At 35.9% G+C, this 26,240-nt stretch overlaps 1 protein-coding gene across 1 annotated transcript in view; it reads left to right on the top strand.

Moving 5' to 3' along the window:
* Chm (CHM Rab escort protein) overlaps positions 1 to 26,240 on the top strand; it is a 184,463-nt gene that overhangs the window by 52,471 nt on the left and 105,752 nt on the right. Inside the window, exons 3-4 of the mRNA XM_042672181.1 lie at positions 14,740 to 14,812; positions 16,413 to 16,534. Coding sequence (XP_042528115.1) covers positions 14,740 to 14,812; positions 16,413 to 16,534 — 195 coding nt within the window. The remainder of the gene's footprint in view (positions 1 to 14,739; positions 14,813 to 16,412; positions 16,535 to 26,240) is intronic.

Genomic DNA, 26,240 nt, shown 5'->3' with positions numbered 1-26,240 from the left:
GTTCAACAAAAGCTTTGTTTTTGGCACAATATGGAAAGTATTCAGGCTCTATTTTAGGAGGCAAAGTAGAGAAAAACACTTGAAAATGATTTACAAATTTGTGTGGTTAAATAGAATTGTCATTTTATTTTATTTTATTTTTATTATTATTATTGTGAAAATACCATACAGAGGGGTTACAATTACTTGGGCAAGATAGCAAGAAAGACAATAGAGATTTTTTTTCTTGTAGAATACACAGAAACTAGATTGAGACAGCTCTTTGTAGATATCATGAAACTTCTCTTTAGATATAACTAGTCATCTTGTTTTATTCAAGGGGATTGAATTGAAGGTAACTTTTACCCATGAACCTGAGAAGTTCAAGCTTATATAATTATGTATACATATTCCTTGTGATTCCCCCCACCCTCTTTCTTTCCCTCCCTCCATCTCTCTCCCTTGCTCCCTCACTTCCCTTCCTGAACTGGGACTTGAAATCCTGAGGCCTTCCTACTTTCCCATCCTGAGGCTTGTGGCTTTTTTTTTACTGGTGCTCTAGCACTTAATCCACCTTTTCACTTCCTGCTTTTTGCTAGTTAATTGGAGACAGGATTCTCTAGTTTGTCTATATGGTCTGGCTGTGAACTCAGAACTGGTCTGGTTGTGAGATTCTCAAATCTCAGCCTCCTGTGTAGCTAGGATAATGGGCCTGAGCCATGGGTGCCTGGCTTTTCTCTCTCTTTTCCCCACTTTGGCAGTACTAGGGTTTGAACTTAGGTTCATATGAGTCACACTCCTAGCTTGATCTTCGTTTGCAAAGAAAGTAAGAAATATTTTTCTTATATTTTTAGCTCCTAATGTTTATTTTTGGTTTGCCCCCCCCCCCTTTTTGTATAGGTCCAGGGGCTTGAACTCAAGGGTTGGGCATTGTCCCTTTCCTTTTTTGCTCAAGGCTAGTGATCTACCACTTGAGCCACTGCTTTACTTTTGGCTTTTGGTGGTTAATTTGAGATAAGAATCTCGTGAACTCTCTTTCCTAGGCTGGCTTTGAACTGAGATCCTTAGATCTCAGTCTGTTGAGTAGCTAGGATTACAGGCATTGGCCACTGGTGTCCAACTCCCTTTATTTGCTTTTACGTTGAACTGGAAACTATCCATACCTACTCCTTAGGGGTTTGAAGAACATCAGTCAGGATCATAGTTGTAAGTAGAGTGGATCTATAATATAATCCTAAAGTTACTTTTTCCTATTGCTCTAACTTCTCTTTTTTTTTTTTTCTTCTTGCATTAATGGATAGGAGTTTGATTTGCCTTTCCATGGCAAGGAAGATTAAGGAAATGTGAACACTCTGAAGTAAAGGATAGGGAAACTGAGAGGGAATCATTAGTTTTCTGTCCTTTAATTGTCCATCCTGTACTTTTCTTGTCTGTTTTTCCCCTCCCTAGGTCTGTTAGTGCCTGGCATTGCTATGTTAATTGCTCAGAAAAGAGCACTGAAGATATGTATGATATATTGTCCTATGTATTTCCTTAACAAATAGGAGAGTGGTGAAGGTAACTTTGATAAATATATGCTAGACACTGTTTTTAAGTTATTTTGTATTTTACAGATGCATGTAGAAGTTGAGTTTTTGAAGAGTAACATCTGTAAGATTATTGACTAAGTTTATGCGCAGTCAGTTAAGAGGCATACCTGGGATTTCAACCTAGCTCTCTTAGGGCCCCAAACCTGGGATTTCAACCTAGCTCTCTTAGGGCCCCAAACCTTGACTAGTAGCAATGCATCAGTGCTAATAATTCCTTTAGTTAAAAATTCCCTTAGTTAACAATTATTAGCATGAATTAAAGATTCAAAGAGGACCAAGTTACTGGTTTTACTTACCCTTAAGTTGCTCTTAGTTTAATCAGAGGAAGCATTTGTTCAACTAATTATAAGACATTTATGACAGAACTTTTAGCGAAGTATGTGCAAAGTTAGTGAGGCACAGTACTTTTGGTTTTATGGTGAATAACTGAAGACTTTTGAGGGGATGTTTGATATTGAAGTTGAGAGCTCTGATTACTTTGACTAATTCCATCATTAGTTTTGTGATAGGTAAAATATTTTGGATATGGACAGTATCAAGAATAATAGAGAGACTTGGAGGTCTTTGGCTTCCTCAGGCAGTGTTGAATATGTGGTTATGATTGTGGCTGATACATGGCAGAAAGGGGCAATATCTAGCATAAGACTGGGAAGTTCTGTTGGCACTACATTTTGATGGATCTTTGAAGGCTAAGGATTTTGGACTTGATTCTAGAAGCCTTGGTGAGACATCAGATATTCAGTCAGGGAATTGCTAACACCTGATCACAATGGTGTTAGTGTGGAGGTTGGATTAAAAGGGGATGATATTAGTAAGAAGTCTTTTGATTAGGCGAATGCAGTATAGTCAGATAGCAGATAATATCAGTGTGAAATAAGGCAACAGTGGTAAGGATGGCTAGGACGAAAGGTTTGATTAATTGCAATTTATAGTGAGGAAGAGATGAAAGGAGTTTAAGATTTTGTTTTAACCTATAGCTATAAGTATGGTTTCATTTTTCCCGTTTTTTCCTTTTTTCATGCATTTTTAATTTTTATTGTAAAGTTGAGGTACAGAGGGGTTACAGTTATATAAGTCAGGTAGAGTACATTTCTTTTTGAACATTGTCATCCCTTCCCTTGCTCTTACAGTTTTTTCCTCCCATCCCCACCCAAAAGTTGTTTGGTTCATTTTCAACATAATGTGCAGTGAGTACCACTGCTGCATTTGTTCACCCTCCATTTCTGTGTCCCCCCCTTACCCTCCCAAAGATAGACAGATGAACAAACAAGACAAAAGGAAAAGAAAACAAAAACAGCAACAAAGAAAAAGCTTTTTGTTTCCATTTCCTGAAGTTCATTTCAATATATATTATTTTATATGATCAGATGTACATAGGTATTGCTTCTTTGTGTTTTCCTTCTGAGAATTTCCTCCTTTGGTAACTATAGACCTTTTCTTGAGATAAGGAAGCCAAAGGAAGACCAAATTGGAGCTAAGAGATAACAAATTTGTCTTTTGAAGATGTAGAAATTAAAGTGAAGGGGGCTGAGAAGGTAGCTCAATGGTAGAGCGCTTGCCTTGCATGCATGAAGCCCTGGGTTCTATTCCTCAGCACCACATAAGCAAAAAGAAAAAAAAAAAGCCGGAAGTGGCACTGTGGCTCAAGTGGTAGAGTGCTAGCCTTGAGCTGAAGAGCTGAGGGACAGCGCCCAGGCCCAGAGTTCAGGCCCCACGACTGGACCCCACCCCCCCTCCAAAAAAAAAAAAAAAAAGAAAAGAAAAGAAATTAAAGTGAAGCTCGAACATTTAGTGAACAGATATGTTCAATAAATCCAATGTCCAATAAGCTTTATTTTCAGCTACAAAACCAATAGATTGGAGTTTAAAGGTAATCAGAGGGGCTCAAATCTGAAGTAACATTTCATGAGTCATCAGAAGCGAAGTGATAATTAAATCAGTGGGAAGAGATGATATCATAGAAAGAAAGAATTGAGGGCAAACTGATATATTATCTATATATTAGTATATAGATATCTTGATATATTATCTATCTATATGTCTTTTGATTTTCTTAGAGTAGATTTGAATGAGTGAGCTCATATGGAATGATTAACAACAACTCCAGATATAGAAAGGCCCATTTCCAAGCCTAATGACGGGTTATTTCCTGCTAACAGACTAATCTGATTGTTGAAACAACTTTGTCTTGCTTCATGAGGCTCTTTTAAAGCCAAGTAACATTTAAGAGTAATGTGTTATACATAAAAAATGTATATAGTACTTATTACTACTATATATATTAGTACTTATAAGAAAATAAAGGGTCTAATCATCTTCTCTCGTGCTAGAATCACATCTACATTTTCTATTATGGAGGCCCAACTTCTTGTATCAGAATGAGTGGATGGTGAAAGGACCTTAGTTTTATTGAGTGTCAGGATGTGTGGAACTTTTGCTGAGTGGACACATATAGTGGGTAAGTCCTGTGTGTTTTCCAGCCTGTAATATTTATTATTTGTCAACAGGAAGCTAGTAGTATGTCCTAACTATACTATTCCAATCAAGCTTAAATAGAATCGATTCTTGTGTATTGTGAGTGACACAGTGTACCCAATAATAGTTGGCAAACCAATACTAGTACATTTGGAAGACTATTATTTTCCTATTAGTACTATAAGTATACATAATATTTGTACCTATGCAAACGAGATATGCAATAAAACTGGTTATATTTTTAGGTTCTAGAATAAAATAGTTTTCTCAGTTCTGTCATTAGGGTAGACTTAGTCATGAAGTTATCCCCACTTCCATTTTATAAATGAACTGTCACAACAAAACAAAAATTAGACTTCATTCAATTCAGTTTTTGTAAACAATCTGATTTTACTTACAGCAAGTAAGATTGTAGGATTTGCTTATACTTAACATTGTAAAGGTTCTTACCATGTAGGTTGGAATAGATTATGTTGTGTAGTAGGAAGAACATAGGCTGTGAAACTTGCTGTGCTGTGAGCTTAAGTCCAGGTATTGTCATTTCTTAGCTGAATAAGCTAGACAAGATACTCTACCTCACAGTTGTTTGTTTTCCTGGTTGTAAAATGAGTAATTATAGCACTGATTTCTCAAATTCCTATGAAGCCTAACTGATACAGCCAATGTAAAATGTCATGTTCAGTATATATAGTTTTGCAGTTTTTCTCCTTCCTCTAGATATGAATTAAGCCAATATTTCTCAAAATATCTTCTGTTAAACACTAATCCTTCAAAATTACCATTTTTTTCTTTCTTAAAGTGCTCAATAGAACCAGACACTAGTGGCTTATGCTACTCAGGAGGTAGAAATCAGAGGATCAGGGTTTGAAGTCAGCCCAGGCAAGAAAGTCTATGAGACTCTGATCTCCAGTTAACCACAGTAAAGCTGAAAGTAGATCTGTAACTCAAGTGGTACAGCACTAGCCTTGAGCAATAAAGCTGAGACAGTTCCTAGGCCCTGAGTTCAAGCCTCAGGAACCCTCCTCCCCCAACATGTGCACACACATATATACACACGTGCACACATGTGTGCACTTGCACACACAGGCCCACATGCCTGCATGCATGCACACACCCATATGAAAGTGCTGATTGGTCGGCTGAATTTGTAAAATACTACTGTAGTGTCTCTTGGAGAGCTACAATGGATATAGTCCACATTCAGTGGTGTTGAAAAGCTAATGCCATGAGCAAGACATTATTTATTGTTGTTCTTTAACTTTTTTTGTGGTACCAGGGCTTGAACTTAAGATCTTGAATTTCCTTGCCTGGCACTTTACTACTTGAGCCATACCTCAAACCCTTTTTTGCTGGTTATTTTGCAGATGGAGTCTCACAGACATTTTTGCCTGGGTTGTTCTCTAACCTAGATTTACCAGATCTCAGCTTCCAGAATAGCTGCAATTATAGGCAGGAGGTTGTTTATAATTGTAAAACCTAATACTTTCCAGATTTATTTTTGTCAGTATGCCTTTTTTTGGGAGGAACACCTACTAACAACTTATGTTATTGATACAATACTTTGAAAAAAAAGTGAATTTAGACTCAGAGACAGGTATTATTCAGTATCTCAGTGTTTGGCTTCATTAACACAGCTATCATTATCTTCAGGACCAAAAGATTGACAATTTGTATGTTACAATGGACAGGATTAGCTGATGGACAGAATTAGTTTGGGAGAATGTTGAATTTATGGTTGAACCATTTGTAGCTATGTGGCCCTAATGACTAATCATTACATGGGTACTTCTCAAGAGTCCTCACAAAATTTCTTGTAAAATCAGTGCAAAAATATTTGTGAAAACAGTATGAAAAATTAAAAACACTGTATATTGAAGATGCTATTCACTTTGCACAGTGAAAAGAATTCTAGAAGCTATAAATGTAGACCTGTACTCTCTGGAGAATGAGCTATGCTTTTCCTTTTCTCACTGAACAAACTAAGGCCTCATTGGCTACCTGCCTGAAAACATTTTCAACTCTTGGGTTTCTTAATAATTAAAATGATCCCCAGGTGAATGTGCTTGAATGTCAGTAGCTTCCTCTTTTGTCAGTGTTCTTGGACTTGCTTATAGAAACTATTTTGCAATACAATATGTACTATCACATCATGCAGCTATGCCTGCTGCTTGATATCCAGTAATGAATTATAATTATGATGTACAACAGAAAAGAATATTGTTAGGATTCAATTAATAGGCTTTATTTACTCTTAGCCTTCTCATACAGTTTAAATTTCTTTGTACTTATGTTTTTCTTTTCTGGTAGGATTTATTAGGTAATATGTTGCTTTAACATCAAACACTATGCAAATAATGAGAAACATCTTGAGTTACTGTTTCAGTACTATTTTTCTCTTTATAGATTGCTGTTAATGGAGACGGTTGTGTAACTCATTTTCTTACTGTGTCTGGAGAAGCTTAGGTGGTACAGAGTGAGTAGCTATAGGAAACAAGAAAGATTAAAGTCATTTTTTTTTTTTTACAGTTTTAAGGTCAGCATTGTACATAATTGGAAAACTACACCATAGTATTGTAATTACTCACTTTTATCTGTCTCCCTTTTTTGGGGCTGTATGGGTCAGGGGTAGGGAGGTAGGAGGGTAGGAGGTGGGTTTGAACTCAGGGCCTTGTTTTGCTTTTTCACTCAAGGCTGGCATTCTACCACTTGAGCCATGTTCCACTTCCATGTTGGTAAATAGAAAATTAGTGTCTCATAGACTTTTCTGCCTGGGCTGGCTTTGAAATGCAATTCTCAGATCTCAGTCTCCTGAGTAGCTAGGATTACACGTGTGAGACACCAGTGCTTGGCTTAACTTTTTCTGTTTTTAAAAATAAAAATGCTCCATTTTTGATTTTTGAGGTAGAGCTGAAATGTTGTGTTACTTCCTCATCACAAAACATTAAATACTTAAATACTATGTATACGTATTTTGTAGTTACAAAGAGACTTTTAAAGTAGTCTTTTTAATCACATAAAGTAATATTCCTGGCAATAGCGGTAAAATTTCGTTCATCACAAAATGCATCTTTTTTTTCTTGATGTACCGAGGCAGTTGTGACTCAAAATTGGCAGAAAATGTGCCATGCCCTTTTGATGTTTTTCTCATTCAGGAAGTTCTCACTTTTTTTCTTAAAATAAATCATGTCTCTGAAGTTTTAAATCTAAACCCCAAAATTTTCCTGCTTCCTATAGAAACAGTTTTAACTAAAGATAGTGGAAATAGTATTTTATAAATTGAATTTAAATGTCAGATTTCTAAAGCTATACCTTTAAAGATAAATTTGAGAGAACATTTTGTGACTTTAGTTTTTTTTTACTACAATATTGATCCAGAGAGCAAATTATGATGTCATATTGATTATTTTCTTTTCCTTTTTGTTATATTGATTTGGATAAAGTCTTTGTGTTTCGGTTATATTACGAACCATATTTAAAACTATATACATATTAAAACAAATTTAGTCAAAATATATACTGGATTTATAGTGAGTTTATTAATAATTGTGTTATCCTTTTTGTCAGAAAGACATTAATGAAAACCACATTTCACCTTTTACATAGATAATTTGATGAGATCACCAGATGCTGACGTTAAGACCACATCAGCAGGAAAAGTTGAAAATGGGAGCTGCATGGAAAAATACTAGCACTGTCAAAAACCATCTGACTACATATAGGCGAGAAAAGTAGATTTTGACCAGTGCTTAAAAACTCCTGTTTGATTACTTTTGTTGTTCTAATATTTTATTATGACAATTTACCATCCACAGAAAGGTTGAAAAATTGTACTGTGAGTATCTACATGTTTACTACATAGATGCTGCAATTAACATTTTGGTATAGTTCCTATATCATACCTGTTTTCTTTTATATGTCACCTCATCTTATTTTGTGTATTCCAGAGAACAGTATACAAATCAGTAATTTCAATCATTCAGGACTTAAGCATACACCTCACTGATTAGTTTAAAATTTGTTTGTGGGATTTTTAAGATACAGTTTATATATAATGCAAAGCACAGAGTTTAAGTGTACTATCAAATTATTTAACAAGCATATACTTTTGTATAATTAAAAACTTTATCAACATGAAGAATAATTACTATTATTTCAGAGAGCTGCTCTATGTCCCTTCACAGTCAAACCTTGACCCCACTTCCAATCTCAGAGGAAACAGCTCTGGTGATAGTTTTCATAGAAAGTTACTATAATTTCATAAAAATGGAATTATACTGTATGTATTCTTTGTGGCTAATGTTTTCATGCAACTTAACAATTCTGAAACTGATCTATGTTGTTGTTTGTTATCAGTTCATTTCGTTATATTGGTGAATAGTTTCTACCACAGCTTATTTATGATTCTCCTACAAGTGAATACTCAGATTATTATCACTATGGGCCAATCATGAATAAAGTCACTCTGGAAAGATTTGTGTAAGGGGGCTGGGTATGTGGCTCAGTGGTAGAGTGCTTGCCTTGCATGCCTGAGGCCGTGGGTTCGACCTCAGCACCATATAAGCAAAAAGCAAAAAGCCGGAAGTGGTGCTATGGCTCAAGTGGTAGAGCACTAGCCTTGAGCTGAAGAGCTGAGGGACAGCACCCAGCCCCAGAGTTCAGGCCCCACGACCGGCCCCCCCCCCCCAAAAAAAAAAGACTTGTGTAAGATTTTTGTGGACATAGACTTTCCTCATATGTAATTGTCTTGGAATAGAATTACTAGATCATGGGGTAATATTGTAAGGAACTGATAGATAGTTTTAAAAAGTATACTATTTTACTCTCCCCCCAAGTATCCCGGCTGTCCTACCACTGTCCAATATTGTCTATCATTAGTCTTCTTAACTTGTGGATGTGTGAATGTGCACTAGATCTCATTATGCTCCAATTTTTCCTTCCATTCCTTTCCTTTTCCTGTTCCCCATCCCCTTTTCATTTCTGCCTTTTATCTTTCCTTCTCCTTTCCCTTCAAGTTTCCTCTTTTTTCTCATATTAATGTGCACTTTTCTTTGTTAGCCATGGGGCTTGAACTCTTGGGCCTCGGCACTGTCCCTCAGCTCTTCAGCTCAAGGTAAGTGCTCTATCACTTGAGTCACAGTGCCATTTCTGGTTTTCTGGTGGTTTTATTGAAGATCAGAGTCTCACAGACTTTCCTGCCCGAGCTGGCTTTGAACCATGATTCTCAGATCTCAGCCTCCTGAGTAGCTAGGGTTACAGGTGAGAGCCACCCATGCTGGGCTATTAATGTGCACTTCTGAGATCTGATTGCCACTTTCTTTGTGAAGCATCTGTTGAAACTCTTGGCCCCTTTTTCAAATTGAATATTTGTTTTATTGAGTTGAAAATCTTTATATATCCTGGATATGAATTTTGTCAGATAAGTCTTTAAAATATTTTCTTCCAGCTTATGACTGAATCATTCATTTAGAAATGATACATTTTGGGGCTGGGAAGGTGGCTCAGTGGTAGAGTGCTTGCCTAGCTTGCATGAGGCCTTGTATTCGATTCCTCAGCACCACATAAGCAGAAAAAGCCAGAAGTGGTCTTGTTGCTCAAGTGGTAGAGTGCTAGCCTTGAGCTGAGAGGCTGAGAGACAGTGCCCAGGCTCAGAGTTCAGGCCTCACTGGCAAAAAAAAAAAAGGAAAGAAAAAGAAAAAAAAAGAAATGATACATTTTGTGGAGAACTTTTTCATTGCCATGAAGTCGTACAAGGTTAGTTTTACTACTTTTTATATCCTGAGAAATCTTTGTCTTCTGCAAGTGTTGTTTTTTTGGTGTGAATATATTATTCAAAACTTTATTTTATCTTGGCACTATTACCCATTAGTTAGCTAGTGCTAGTGTTTAAAGAAGAGGAGTCATACTGTGATACACAGAACAGCAGGTTGAAACAAGAGAGATAGAGCAGTAAATATAGCAGCAGTGTAAAGACCCTCACAGAGGATTATATCAGGAACAATAGTAAAACACCATCCTTTTCTTTCATCATATGAATCCAAAGAACTAAGAATAGGAGACTTCTAAAGTTCATAACATAGTCATACATTGCATTGATCTAGCTTTACCCATATTGACTGAATTATCTGGAATATAAACACAGAATTTAACTTGCAGTTAGGATATCAAGAGACATGGTGATTTGAAGTAATGCCTTGTTATCTTTACCTCAAATTTTAGTACAGAGCACTTAACACATACCACTTATTCTTTTATAGCCTGGAAAGTAGAAGAAACAGACTTGAACAAAACATTAACAATGTAAGGGAAGACTACCTTTACTAACATTCATCTCTGTTTTATCCTCTTCTCTATACTTACCATGCATCCTTTCTACTGTCATGATCTCTTACACAGAGATTCCAGCTTATGGGTTTTTCAACTCCATTATTTCAAAGGCTAGCCATCTAGAGTCGCTTGAGTAGCTGATATTTAAAGGTAACTGGAAATTTTGGACAACATATAGACTTACATTACCTCTGAGAAAGCTATCTGATAGAATCAAAGTAGTGTATTATTAGACCTATTTTTACAAGTGTTTGTTTTGACCCTTCTGTCTGTTAGAGCAAGACAGTGATTAAACTATACAGTAAAATATTCTTTAGACCTGTGTCAATGATTGATTGAGAAGAAATGCATTGGTATTTTTTTTTGTGGGGGGATCCAGTCATGGGTCCTAACTCTGGGCCTGGGCACTGTCCCTCAGCTCTTCAGCTCAAGGCTAACACTCTACCACTTGAGCCACAGCACCACTTCGGGCTTTTTTTTTCTGCTAATGTGGTGCTGAGGAATCGAACCCAGGGCCTCTAGCATGCAAGGCAAGCTCTCTACCACTGAGCCACCTTCCCAGCCCATGTATTGGAATTTTGAGACCATGTTTAATATCATTATGAGAGAATTTTGGGCATAATATTAAAAATTTATTTTTTAATCTAATGATCAAGTGAGCTTTTATAGATTTTTATTCCATTAGGGAAAGATACACAGGAAGAAATATGAATATGGAAACAAAGCCAGGAAGTTGTCCCAGCTAGAACCAAATGCATTTTGTAGGTGGGATTGAGTATATGTTGCAGTTCATCATACAATCACCTAAGGGTGAATAGCATTATAATTCTTTATAGGAATTGAGAAGAAGCTTAATTCATCTAAACTCCAGTACCAGTTCAAGCAACCATGACTGTTTCCATACATGTAGGAACAGGTGAATTCATATCCTGAGTCATTATCCAGTTCTGTGATCTGAGGGTTTGTCAGTCATAATTAAAGTTGAAAATACTCATTTTTTCTAACTCAGCAGTTTTTTATGTAAACCATTCATTGACACATAGGACTGTGTTCCAAGGAATGTTGCTTAGAAGTTCCTAGATGAGTTCATAAAAGTAATATTAGTACCCAAAAGTAACCTGGATTACTAAACTGTGATACATTCACACAGGAGAAGTATAGGTATTTATTCCTTCTCCCTCTCTCCCTCCCTCCTTCCTTCCTTCCTTCCTTCCCCTCCTCCCTCCCTCCCTCCTTCCCTTCTTTTCTTTCTCTTTCTCTCTTTCCTTCTCTTTCTTTCCTTCCTTCCTTCCTTCCTTCCTTCCTTCCTTCCTTCCTTCCTTTCTTTCTTTCTTTCTTTCTTTCTTTCTTTCTTTCTTTCTTTCTTTCTTTCTTTCTTTCTTTCTTTCTCTCTTTCTTTCTCTCTTTCTTTCTCTCTTTCTTTCCCTCTCCCTCTCTCTCTCTCTCTTTCTTTCTTTTCCTTTTTTTTTTGCTTTGGTTTCCATTTTTGCAGGGGCAGAATTAGTAGACAACTGTCCCTATCTTCTTTTGACCTCTTCATTGTCCCTTCATTGTAGCTGACCTTATTTTTTGGGCATTATGGTGGGGCCAACGTGGGAGTAGGCTGGAGAAGGAGGGACACCAGTGCTTGCCAGCATGGATACCCTCCCCAGAGTTGTATTATTAGGCTGCTATTGCTTCTTAGTGAATTGCTCATGAAAGGATTGTAGCCCATTTGACCCTCCCACTCCACTTCCAATACTGATTGGCTGAGGGACCAACCCTGTTAGCATGGCCTCAGCCCATTCCCCCAATAGGTGGAGTGGACAATCACTCAACCTTGACCCTCAACTCTGTGCCTGTGCCTGTGCCTGCTCCACTAGAGGTCTCAGAACCCGGTGGAGAGGGTATGGGTTCCAAAACAGCCAGGCCTCCGCTGCACCATAGTTTGAGGAATACCATCATGTTCGTGTCCATGTTTGTCTGTCTGTCTGTCCTAGGGCTTGAACTCAGGCTGCTGTCTTCTGAGGCTTTCCCCCCCTCAAGTCTAGTTCTTCTCTTCTACTTGATCCAGGGCTCCACTTTCATGCATTTTATGGTGCTTAATTGGAGATAAGAGTCTTGCAGACTTTCCTGCCCCTGCTCTGGCTGCTTCAAACCACAATCCTCAGCTCTCAGCTTCCTGAGTAACTAGAATTACAGGCGCCATCCACTGGCACCCAGCCAGCCCATCATTGTTTCCTAGTAAGGTTGTCAGTTACGTGGAGGATTAGTTTACCAAAATTAACCTTGCACTTCATAGCTGACTTATATACCTTAAAAATATGCAATCCATTCACAGTATATAGTTATCTAGCTATAGTTTTATATGTGTAATGTTATATTTGTATAGTGGTATGTCTACATGAATCAATATTTCTCAACCATAGAAAGGAACAAAGTACTGATATATGCTACAATGTGGATGAATGGTAAAAACATTAGATTTAGTGAAAGATGCTAGACACAAGTTTACATATTGTATGTCTTTTATAGTAGGAATTGTGTAGAATGAATGAACCTATAGAGAAATAATGCATGTCATCTCTGGCTGCCAAAGGCTAGAGGGAGGAAGGCATGGGAGGGAGCTGCTTTAAAGGGTATAGGATTTACTTTCAGGGTGAAGAACGTATTTTGAAACTAGAAAGTGATGTTTGTATATCATGACTGTATTAAAACCACTGAGAATTTAAAAAAAAAATCACACCCAAGAATTAGGAAAATCAGTAGTCAGCGCAGGATTTCTAATTGCCAGAAGTCTCCAAGTAAGTCTATTGTCTACAAAGTTTACCTGATCTTAGAGTTAGGAGAGCTCTGTGTTATTCAGAACAGAAGTGATCTTCACATGACTGTAGAATGAAGAATAATCGCAAACGGGTATCTTTAGGAATTCTGTTCCTCTTCTCTTTAGGACAACGTGACGTGAATAGCTATGCCCTCTTCTAGAATGCAAGTTTATGTAGAACAGCCAATTTGTTAGTGTGTGAGAAAGAAAGAAAGAGAGAGAGCAGAGAGTAGAAAGGAGAGAGTGAAGGGAGAGGATTGCAGAAGGAAGAAGAGGGGAGAATTGAATAGAAAATAAAGGAATGAGTATTTGGGTATATAGATAAGTGACATAGCTGTGGTAGAGTTGTAACTGCTTAGAGAACAATGACTAGTTTCTCTATGGCTTTTTTAAAATCAACCAAGGCTCTCTTCTTAACCATTTTTGTCAATCCAGGATTCATGCTCATTCATGTTACCTGCCCAGTTTCTACTGTAAGGCTGTTTACAAGGAAGAGAGCTCTGAGGAGGCCAAAGATACTTTTTTTTTTTTTTTTTTGGGTCAGGTCGTGGGGCCTGAACTCTGGGCCTGGGTGCTGTCCCTCAGCTCTTCAGCTCAAGGCTAGCGCTCTACCACTTCAGCCACAGTACCACTTCTGGCTTTTTTCTTTTTGCTTATGTGGTGCTGAGGAATTGAACCCAGGGCCTCATGCATGCAAGGCAAGCGCTCTACCACTGAGCCACCTTCCCAGCCCCCAAAGATAACTTTTTAACTCCTTGTACAATGAAAAGTTTCCTTTGGGATGTGAGATATGTGTATATGCTTACATGCATGTGCATGCATGTGTGCAAGCTCTTGTGCATATACGTTTATGTGTGCGACCATATGTGCATGCACAATGGTAAAAGGGCTTAAATTTAGGGCCTCATACTTGTTCAGCTCATGGCTAGTGGTGTACTACTTGTGGTGTACTATGCCTACAGTCTAGCTTTCTTTGCTGGTCCTGGAACTTGAACTCAGGGCCTGGGTGGCTGTCCCTGAGCTTTTACTTCAAAGGTGAACCACTCTGCCATTTAGCCACAGCTCCATTTTCGGCATTTTGATGGTTAATTGGAGATAAGAGTCTCGAGGACTTCCTGCTCAGGCTGGCTTCAAACCTTGATCCTCAGATCTCAGTCTCTTGTGTAGATAAAATTACAGCCATGGGCTACCAGCACCTGGTTCAGTATGTTTTTTGCTGGTTAATTGGAGAGGAGTCTCCCAGTGGTTTTTTGTTGTTGTTATTGTTGTTCATTTTTTATTTTTTTTTATTTTTTATTTTTTTTATTTTTTATTTTTATTTTTGGCCAGCTTTGAACATTTATCCTCAGGTCTCAGCATCCTGAGTTTCTAAGATGACTGGTATGTCCAGTGATGACCTGGTGAGAGTACTAATTTTCTTTCAGCTTTTTATATCAGTATTCCATTTATGTGTTCTTTTGAACTTTTGAAGAAGCAATATTAGAAGATATAATGAGTTAAGGGTCGAGGGTGCTTTGATGAAGATTGGTGCTTATATTTTTACATCCTTTTCATTTTTTATTGTTATAGAAGAAGCTACTATGGAGGAAACTGGGCTAGTTTTAGCTTTTCAGGACTGCTTTCCTGGCTAAAAGAATATCAGGTAAGTTCTTATCTGATCCCTATCTTCTAATTTACTAGACTTTATTTTGTGTCACATAACCTGCATTGAAGAAATATTAATCTTCCTCTGTAATACAAGATTGATAATATATTTTATTCAGTTATTTGTGGAAAATATGCACAGTTGCCTTGTCAGCTATTTTTGATGTTATGATAGTACAGAGTATATTAAAACAAAAATAACTATATTTGGTATAAACTAAGTCATAGATACTTGATACCACTTCATGGTTACACTGTAAGAATGCCCAAATGTAAACAAAATTCCAAGTTAAGCAAAATTCCAAGCTAAGAGTGTGGTTTAACCAGAAAGACAAGCGAGTGTAAGGCCTTGAATTAAAACCCCAGTACTATCACCAAAACTGGCCTTTAACAGTTGAAAGAGGTATAAACTGTATCTTGGTACTTTTGAAAATCCACTGTATTCAAATATTGCTATATTATGTAATTTTCTTTATAAAATGTCATTAGGAATTGCTGAAAAATTTAAAGGGCCTATTTTAATATGCATACTTCATTATTTCTTGTTATTTTCTTTCCAAATAGAAAATGTTCAGCATTTGCTTATTATAAAATTCTTAGTTATGGGCTGGGAAGGTTGCTCAGTGGTAGAGTGCTCGCCTTGCATACATGAGGCCCTGGGTTCGATTCCTTAGTACCACATAAGCAGAAAAAGCTAGAAGTAGCACTGTGGCTCAAGTAGTAGAGTGCTAGCCTTGAGCTGAAGAGCTGAGGGACAGCACCCTTCAGGCCTCACGACTGGCAAAAAAAGAAAAAATCATTAGTTATATTGTGCTGAGTACTTTTCAAAAATGGTTTTATTCTGGATGTTGGTGGCTCATGCCTGTAATCCTAGCTCTTCAGGAAATTGGTATCTGAGGATCAAGATTAGAAGCTTGCTTGTGTAGGAAAGTCTGGGAGACTCTTATCTCTAGTAAAGCATCAAAAAACCAGAAGTGAAGCTATGGTTCAATTGGTAGAGCACTAGCCCTGACCAAAAAAGGTCAGGGACAGTGCACAGGCCCTGAGTTTGGCACACACACAAAAGTTTTATACACTATCACAATTAAATATGATTTAGAAGTAGATAGAATCCAGGATCCTGCACTTTTCATAAAAATTCACAATGTAGAAAAAATGTGTACACTAATTCTATTTTTTTTGGTTGGTCATGGGGCTTGAACTCAGGGTCTGCATGCTGTCTCCGAGCTCTTGTGCTCAAGGCTAGCGCTTTACCACTTTTAGCCACAACTCCACTTCCTGTTTTCTAGTGGTTAATTGGAGATAATAGTTTCACAGAGTTTTCTGCCCAGTCTGGCTTTGAACTGTAATCATCAGATCTCAGCTTCTGCTTTAGATAGGATTACAGGTGTGAGCTACCAGTCCCCAGCAAATTCTATATTTTGATAATATAGGTTTTACAGTTTGCTTCTTTTAAAGTTGGCACTCTCTGCTGGAATCACTTCATTTCTTGTGAAGTGATAATCCTTTTAGTACTGATGAGATTAAAATACATATTCTCAAAAAATTGCAGATTCAGATCCTACAATTAATGAACTTATTATCTGTGGTTTTTTTAGGAAGGAAGTGACACTGTGACTGAGAGTTCATGGCAAGAGCATATCCTTGACAATGAAGAAGCCATTGAGCTTAACAGTAAGGACAAAACCATTCAACATGTGGAAGTATTTTATTTTGCCAGGTATGAAACACATTCATGTAGGATAACTTTTTCTTCTAGTTCTTTGGAAGAAACCGACAACAACGTCTGCAATTACAGAGTGCTCTTGGCTGTTTAAATGACTTTTTGTACCAAGAGATCCTTTAAGGTCAGCACCATATTATTGAACGCAGTATAACAATCAATGAAGGAGAACATTGGTGGCTCACACCTGTAATCCTAGCTACTCAGGAGGCTGAGATCTGAGGATTGTGGTTTGAAGCTAGCCCAGAGAGGAAAGACCATGACACTCTTATCTCCAGTTAACCACCAGAAAACCAGAAGTGGTGCTGTGGCTCAAAGTGGTAGAGTCCTAGCCTTGAGCAAAAGAGCTCAGGGAGAACACCCAGGCCCTGAGTTCAAACTTCATAACTGACCAAAAAAACCCCAAAATATACAAAAACAAACAATCAATAATCATAATTATGTTTCAGTGTCTTCAGGTATAAATTAAATAATGTTTTCAATCTTTCACTTGACAAGTAGGAGGGTTTGAAGTACATTTTGCTAGTATAAAAATTTATAATTTTAATAGGTAACTTTAGTTAGCTAGGAAACTTTATTTTTTTGAAACTATACTTCTTTTCAAGTAAATATGCTTATACCTTTCTTACAGATCTTGGACATTTCTTGAGGGAAATATCCTACTATCTTCGTGCATATTCTTTTGTAAATACTGAAATGTGTAGTACAAGTTCCTGGCCTTTTGTTATTACTTGCTTTTTGGTTCTAGTCCTGAGGCTTGAAATCTGGGCCTTTTCACTTGTCTTTTTCCCTCATATCTGGCATTCTAATACTTGAGCTGTATATATATCCAGTTCCTCATTACTCCTTTTCACATACGTGTTATTGAGTTCATATTATCTTTTGCAGTCCTAGAGTTTATGATTTGTATAGTTTTCCATATTGTATTACATATATAGATTCATGTATCCACCACCACAGTTTTTTAAAGTTCCTAATTAAAGTAATAATTACTTTTAATTCACCTAAATTTAACATAAATGTCTACACTGAGCAATACATACAAACACATTTGTAGAGCATTAACCAGTAATGAGTATACAATAAAAATCTTTTATCATATATGCAATTTGAGAATCAAGAGTGGTGGAAGTGGGGATTTCAACATTCTTAGAAAAGTTTTATCACCTCAGGATTCTTGCTATTGCCCTTTTGTAACCATACCTCATAGTCTTCCTCCTTAGCTCCTACCTCAAATCCCTGACTCTTAGCAGTCACTAACAGTTTTCTCTTTAATCCTATCATTTTGAAAATGTTATATAAATAGAACTATATTTTATGAAACCTTTTGTCATTGGCTTTTCTTAGCATAATATTCTAGAAATTCATCCTGGTTGTTGTGTGCATCAATTGTTGTCAACTTTTGTGTACATCACTTGTTTATTTTTTTCTTGTTTAGCAGTATTCTACTGTGGGAGCATAAGTTTCTAATCATCCTCTCATTGAGAAATATCTGGGATTTTTTCCAGAAATGGGCTGGTCAAAATAAATCTGTGGTCCAGTATTGCATACAGGTTTTTATGAATATTTTTCTGTTATAAACATTTGTTAAAAATAACTGTTGTCCAGTATTGTGTATAGGTTTTTTAATTAGTATTTTTATGATATAAACATTTCTCTGGATAAAAGTTTTCATTATGTGTTACAAATATCCAAGTGCCATAGGATAATTACATGTTAAATTTTGAAATAAAACACCCAACTCTTTTTCAGAAGAATTCTACAACTTCATGCTCCCACCCAAAATAATCCAATTTATGAAGAATAATATGGAAGATTCAGGTTTTCTACATCTTCACCCAAATTTGATATCACTTTTCTTATTTTAGAATTCTGATGTGTGCAGTGATACCTTTTTCATGCTTGAATATAAATCTCCCAGATGACTGATTTTTAAAGTATCTTTTCATATGCTTATTTGCCATCTGTATATCGTTTTGAGTGAAATGCAATATGAGTTATGTCATTTTCTTATTATTTAATTGAATTTTTTTTGTCACTCATGGGGCTTGAACTCAGGGCCTCAGCACTGTCCCTGAGCTCTTTTGCTCAAGGCTCGCACTCTACCAATTTGAGCTACAGTGCCACTTCTGTTTTTCAGTGGTTAATTGGAGATAAGAGTCTCATGGACTTTTCTGTCTGGGCTGGCTTTGAACCACGATCCTCAGATCTCAGTCTTCTGAGTAGCTAGAATTATAAGCGTTAGCCACCAGTACCCAGCTGAATTGGTTCTTTACTGTTGTTTTCAGAATTCTTTTTTTTTTTTTTAATTTTATTTTATTTTATTTGAGAACATACTGTACAGAGGGGTTACAATTACATGGGCAGGATAATGCATACATTTCTTACCAAGCATTGCAGCCTCCTCCTTTGTTTACCCTTCACCTCCCTTCCCAGCCTCCCCCCTCCCTCCCAACCAATCATACCCCCCCTTCCCCCCCCCCCCACCAACATTGTAAAGCTGGTTTTGACATGACATTTTGTACTTCTCATTGTTGCAACAGGTCCACCGTTTTCAGAATTCTTTATCCTAGATATATGTCCTTTGTTACATATGTGGTTTGAGAATAATTTCTCCAGTTTATAGCTTGTCTTTCTATCCTTTTTGAACAAAATATTTTACAGAGCAAGTATTTTTAATTTTGATGAGATGTAGTTTTTCAACTTTTATAAAGTAGGCTGTTGGTATCAAACCTTACAATTCCTTGCCTACATTAAAACCTAAAAACCTTCTCCTATTTATTTTTATTTAAGTTTATGGTCCACTTTAATTTTTTTTGTGTGTATAGTGTCACATTTAGATCAATATGCTTCTTTTCCTCCCATTCTAAGGATATGTAGTTGCTTTAAGCAGCAGCTTTTGTTCAAAAGTCTATTCCTTTTCCATTGAATTACTTTTGCACCAGTCAAAAATCATATAGCTATATTTTTCTGGATAGGTTTCTAAATTTATTTTCCATTCCATTGATCTACATGACTTTTTTTCATCATTATCATACTGTCTTCATTACTGTAGTTATATAATAGGTCTGATAGCAGACTTTATTGTTTTCTTCAAATTATTTTAGCTATTCTAGGCATTATGCTTTTCCATATAAATGCTTTAATAAAATTGAGTATATCTAAAAATGCTGACAATTAAATAGAAATTATCCTTAAGAAATAAATATGTAGATCAGTTTAGAAAGAATCAGCATCTTTATTGTTTGAAGTCTTTCTTTAGATGAACATGATATGTTTCCCTGTTTATGGAGGTTGTCTTTTATTTTCATCATCAATAATTTTCAGCATACTACTTCTGTGTGTTTTGTTCATTATGTACTTATGTATTCAGTTCTATTTGGAATAGTCATATATGGTATTGTCTTTTTGGTTTGGTTTTCAAATAATGACTGTTATTATATACAAATGCTGGTGTTTTCTTTTTTTTCTTTGCCAGTCCTGAGGCTTGAACTCAGGACCTGGGCCCTGTCCCTGAGCTTCTTTTGGCTCAAGGCTACCACTCTACCACTTAAGTCACAGTTCCACTTTGGTTCTTTGATGATTAATTGGAGATAAAGTTTCATGGACTCTCCTACCCCAGTTTGTTTCAAACCAGGTTCCTCAGATCTCAGATTCCTAAGTTGCTAGAATTACATGTATGAACCACCAGTGCCCAGCTAGAAATGCAATTTTTTATATATATGAGGCACTTACTTTGGGAACTTTTGTAGATTCTTTCAGATTACTTATATAGGTAATCATTTCTTCTGCAAAGGAGATTTTTTTAAAAAATCTTTCTTTGTACCAGCTGTTTCGTTTTTTTTTCTTACCTAGAATCTATTTTCTGTTCTGATTCGTGTGTTTTCAATCCACAGTAACATGACACAGATTAATTATATTTTTCTACTTATCCTTAAGCTCACTTAATGAGGCTGTTTTTTTCCCAGAAATAAAGTTATTGTAACCTCTTGAGGACTTTGTGATTATACACTAATGCTAGCCAACTGTGTCTCTGACTTGTTAATGATATGTTTTTCATTCCTGTACCCAATTGCCTCAGTATGCACTTTGACAAATTTTCTGAATGACCAATTACCAAGAGTTCAAATTCTGCACTTTGAGGATCATTTAAACTAAATATCTTACTGTATTTAATTGTATCGAGTAATAAAGGTTGAGCATCTGAAAATCCAAAATCTGAAAATTTCAGCAACCTAAAGATTTTGAGAGACCACAGATATAAAATTCTATGCCTAGCCTTTATTTGGAGGTAGATAGTTAAAACACAGGTTTATGAACAATATTATATAATACTACTGTGTGTGCAGTATATATGAAGCATAAATGAATTTCTTTGTTAGACTTGATCTTTCGTTCACAAGTTCTCTCAGTATATGAATGCCAGTATTCCAAAATCTGGAAAAACTGCAAATCTGAAACAATTCTGGCCCAAGTATTTTGGATAAAAGATACTCATCCAGTAGATAGAAGTCAAATTTGAAGTACTTTGTGTGGTATATGCATGGAATATTATTTGAAATACTTCTGTAAACTTGCGAAATATCATGTCTTAGACAACCTTATAATGATAAGGCTGAAATATTATGACTTTTCTTCCCAGTTTAGACTTGTTGAGCTGGCTTATTTTTACCACTGAGCTACCTTCCCAGCCCGAGCTGGCTTATTTTTAGAGTTGACATTCAGTAGGACCTAATCTATGGTTTGATTTGCACATATGCCATTTGCCATTATATTTTATTTTTTAGTTTTATCTCTATCTTTAAGTAGTTGTACAAAGGAGTTGCCATTCAACAATCTAGTATATAAATACAATGAATCTTGATTAATGTTACTCCTTTGAACACTCTCACCAATTGTTATTTAATTTGAAGAAGAAAGTGTCTCTTTCTTATTATAAATAATATTTTAGCCACATTGCCTCATTTTTGTCTTTGAAGTATTGCACAAAATGCACCTACAAACCCCTCACTAATGTTTCAGAATTAACTGCAGGCACATAGCAAGTCAGTAACAGAATATTTTAATGTAAATACATAGAATAGTTTTATTTGTCTTGTTTTCAAAGAATATTGTGACATGTTCAACCTAAAGGTTCAATGATTATTTGAACTTTAAATTTACTACTTTGGGTTATTACAAAGATAGGCTAGGGCTGGGGAGGTGGCTCAGTGGTAGAGCGCTTGCCTTGAAAGATAGGCTAAATACTAAAATGTAAGTTGTGACAGCACAAATTCTAAAGAAATAGCTACATTGTTTTGTCACAACAGTGTTATCTGAGTGCTGCTTCTAGTTCAGACTTAGAAATAGTTTTGTTGTACAAAGAGCATATACAAAATTATTTTCAATGCAAAAAATTATTTTACATTGAATCAAGATTTGGTGATTACACAATTGACTTAAAAGAACCAGCAGTTGCTAGATATCTCGGTGACAGCTCTTGTGACCACATGGTTTACGTTATTTATTATATTTGATTTAATTTCTTCTGTGTCACAGCCATAAGAATAAATTGTTGATATGTCTTACCTATCAACTGAAGCTGAGAGAAAGCCTGTGGTAGCAGAGTTAAGATTTGTAGCCACATTTATCTAACTCTGTACCATTTCCAATGTGTCTATTTTTTTGAGACAATATCTTACTATCTTGTCCAGGATGATCTCAAAACTCATGTCTCAAACTTATAAACTCAGTGTCCCTGGCACTTGGGATTGCAGGCTTGTGAAACCATACCCAGCTCACTATATTGTGTTATATTTCAGTCAGCAGATAAACACACATATACTTAATCAAGGAGTTTTCCATTAAGTGAATGGAGTATTTCCTTTTTGAAAACTAGCAGATAAGGAAAAGCATTTACTTCTTTAATTGCTATAAGGGTATATAAAGGTATATAAGGATTATAGGGCAGACAATATTGTTCTACTTTCCAATAACCATCATGGTGTTTTTGGACTTCTGCCAACTTTGAGTTAATCCAAAAAGAAGTTATAAAAAGATATCAAAAAGTATACCCTAGATAAAATACCCTACATAATTACTAAGTGAAAAAATTTTACCAATGAGAAGCAAGGATAGAAATAAAGAAATTTAAAATGATTCTGCTCTTTTTATAATCAAAAGTTTTTCCATCATTGTTTTATTATAGCTAAAAAAAATCTTTACCAAGAACTCCCAGAACTCCTAACTTACTGACCAAAAAATGGACTACATACTCACTTCTAAATCTATCACTAGCAAAAGGATGTAAAATTATCCTAATTGGTTTTGATTGGTAATAATCCATCTTTTAGGTCTTAGCATGTTCTGCTTGATATTGGAACAGAATTAGGGCTGTTGTTGCAAGGAGGCAGGGGACCATTGTTATTGGGTAGGCAGCTATCTGCTGCACTCCATCTTAGGAAATTTTGTTCTTGGCAGAAGTGACAAGAAATTGATATTTCAATGCTATTCTATAGCATGTGCTAATATTTTAAAATTTTTAGTAACTAGGGAACTATCTCTACAAATATATGATTTTTGTAGCAACTAAAGATCATGTTACAGTTTTCTGGAAGAGCAAAGTTTGGATAGTCTGAATTTGATCATTCTAGGGAGTAGCCATTAAGCATTTATTTTAGTAATAAACAGCTGAGTAGTGGCATAATATATACTGGGCAAATCAATGATGAATGGCCTTAGAACAAAGTGCATACATCAAAGTAAAAGAATATAATTTCTGCAACCAGCTATATTGGGGGAGAAAAATGTGCAAATGACTGGAAAATAAATAGTGAACACCTGTGCTGAATAAATTAACCAGCTGGCTGGCAGTTTTTTGTTGGACTCATCTAAAGGGTGACTGTTATAAGGCATTAATAAGACTCAGTTGGAGGCATTCCTTTGTAGGTACTTACCATTAATTGATAAACAGTACCAGATAATATCAGAATTCATATTCCTTTATTCTCAGAGTTATATGCATATTTTGGCAATTAGTAAAAAAATGGTATTTATACAAGGCAGCGTTCAGCAGTTGTAGGTAGGAAAATTATCTTAAAAATACCATCATACAGTATTGTAAATGGCCTTTGGAGTTCAAGTTAGCAGTATAAATAAATGACATTAGTTCTAATTAGTGAGATCTATTTTGATAATGAAAAATATTACAAGAACTAATGGGCAGTTTGTTTTCTTTAAAATGTTAAAAATCATTATAATATTTTAGAACTAAAAGGTCTCTTGAGACCTCATAATGCACTAGCATAATTTTATATTTAGCAAATGTGTTTTGGGTTTCCAATACATTTGAATGAATAAAATTGAACTGTATTTTACAGTTTTCTTTGATAGTTGAATATCTTTAAAGAAAACATTTGCCACAATATAAGGTTTAAAATGTAGGGGAAGAGAACCTTTTCACTAGCAGAATTTTGTTTACTTAGCAATTATGTAGGGTTTTAGGACTTTCTGGTATCTTTTTATAACTTCTTTTTTGGGTATAAACTTAAACCTTGGCAGAACTCCAAAAACATCATGGTGGTTAGTAGAAAGTAGGACAATATTATGTTTCTGTTACTTGTGTTTTCTGTAGTGCTAGGAATTTGGCCAAGTTAGGATTTTGAAAACAGTAAAACTTAATAATCTATGAATGTAGAACAAATTGTAAGGGAATAATATCTTTCTTTATCTGTTTATTTTCTCCCAGCATCTTCTACTTGACTAAACTTTGATTGTACTTTTTTTTTAGGGATTTTTATTTCTGTATTTCAGATTGTCTGACATTTATTCCACAAAACCCCTTTCCACTTCATAGATCACTTTCTGTGCTTAATTTCCACGGTGTCATTATCATGGTCTCTAGTATGAGACATTGCCACATCTGGATAATCTGTGAAGTGAATTAATTGTTCTGTCATTTCTTCATTTAATGTGTAGGCATAGAATTTTTGCAGAAAGTTGTCACCCTTGATCCCTGTCTCATGGAACACATTTAAGTTTTATTGGTTTTTCAAAGTAATGAAAGTTAGTACACCACTTGAAATGTGGGAATTATACAGACTACACTTCACAGGATTGGTTTTCATTTTCAATGTTGTAAATGGCAGTGGTTCTCTTGTGTGTTTATGTGTCTAAGAACTTCCGTGTGAATGTGGACAACCTTAGGTTCATAGGTTTTGAGTTGTCTGTTGTCCTTCAGGCAATTTAGAAATAACTTAGATTTCTTCTATAGCTTATATTTGTTTAGCCTTTTAGAGATTATAAAGTGTTTTTCATTTTATAACTGAACTGATTTATCTTCCAAGTCTCATAGTAAGGCACAGGGACTTATTACCATTTCATTAGGGGGAGACTGAGAATATTAAGTAACTTGCCTACCATTTCCTAAGTATTCAGTGAGGACTAAATTTTGGGTGCCTTCCCTACTGCAGTATCCTAGTTTAGATGTCTTGATTCACCATTAATTATATCAGTTCCTCTTTTCATTTGATTTCATTAAAATTATTAGATTATAATAGCAAATATGAAGCTATTTCTTGACATCTCAATGTTATTTTACTCTTTTATGGTCTTTTTTGTAGTATGTACTGTATTAATTTCAGTAACTCATTTCAGTTTTTCATCCAACTGTTTCAATTTATAGAACATTGTTTTATTTTGGCCTAATTTGCTGTGTTTTCAACAAATAAATTTGTTTCATATTAAAAATATCTTTTTGCTGGGTACCAGTATTTTACAATTGTATTCTAACAATTCAGGAAGCTGAGATCTGAGGATTAAGGTTCAGCCTGGGTAGAAAAAGTACGTAAGACTTTTATCAGCAATTACTCACCAAAAAAGCTGTGGCTCAAGTGGTAGAGTAATATCCTTGAGAGAAAAAGCTGAGGGACAGCGCCCAAATCCTGAGTTCAAGCTCCTACTGGCACACAAGAACCCCCCCCCCCCCCAACAAACACACACGTTTCTTGTAGCCTTTACAAACCAATTTTTCATCAAGCATTTAATAGACATAAAGTCTGTAGAGGGAAAGAGCACACAAAAAGAGGTGTTAATGTTTTATCTTAGGAAAGTACTGAAGATACACTATGTGTTGGCTAAGAATACCTTCTGGGTTAGGGGCAGGTGACTCACCCCTATAGACCTAGCTATTTACAGAAGTCTGAGACCTGAGGATTAAGGAGGTTCCAGGCCAGCTGAGAAAACAGATTCTAGAGACTCTTATCTCCAATTACCCAGCAAAAAACCAGATCCAAGTGATAGTGAGAGACCCTGAGATCAAGTCTCAATGCCAGCAAACACATATACACATTCTCTCTCTCTCTCTCCTCTCTCTTTCTCTATTTCCTCCCCCCTCCCCCTCTCTGTCTGTGTCTCCCCCACTTTGAATTTACTGACAGCAGAAGTGCTTCAGATTTTAAATTGTTTTGAACTGTGTAGTATTGTCATAGAGTTTTTTTTTTTTGTCATAGAGATTTATAAATGAATATCCCTAATTCAATATGCTTCAAAATCCATTTTGCTTGGGGCAATGACAAGATGACAAGATGCTCAAAATGTTTTGGAATTTTTATTTATTTATGTATTTTTGGGTCCAGTGTGGGGCGTGAACTCTGGGACTGGGCGCTGTCCCTCAGCTCTTCAGCTCAAGGCTAGCACGCTACCACTAGAGCCATAGCACCACTTA

Source organism: Dipodomys spectabilis, unplaced genomic scaffold, assembly GCF_019054845.1.
Source record: "Dipodomys spectabilis isolate Male_0828 unplaced genomic scaffold, ASM1905484v1 ptg000673l, whole genome shotgun sequence".
Lineage (NCBI taxonomy): Eukaryota > Metazoa > Chordata > Mammalia > Rodentia > Heteromyidae > Dipodomys > Dipodomys spectabilis.
This window is presented reverse-complemented; position numbering and strand designations above follow the sequence as displayed.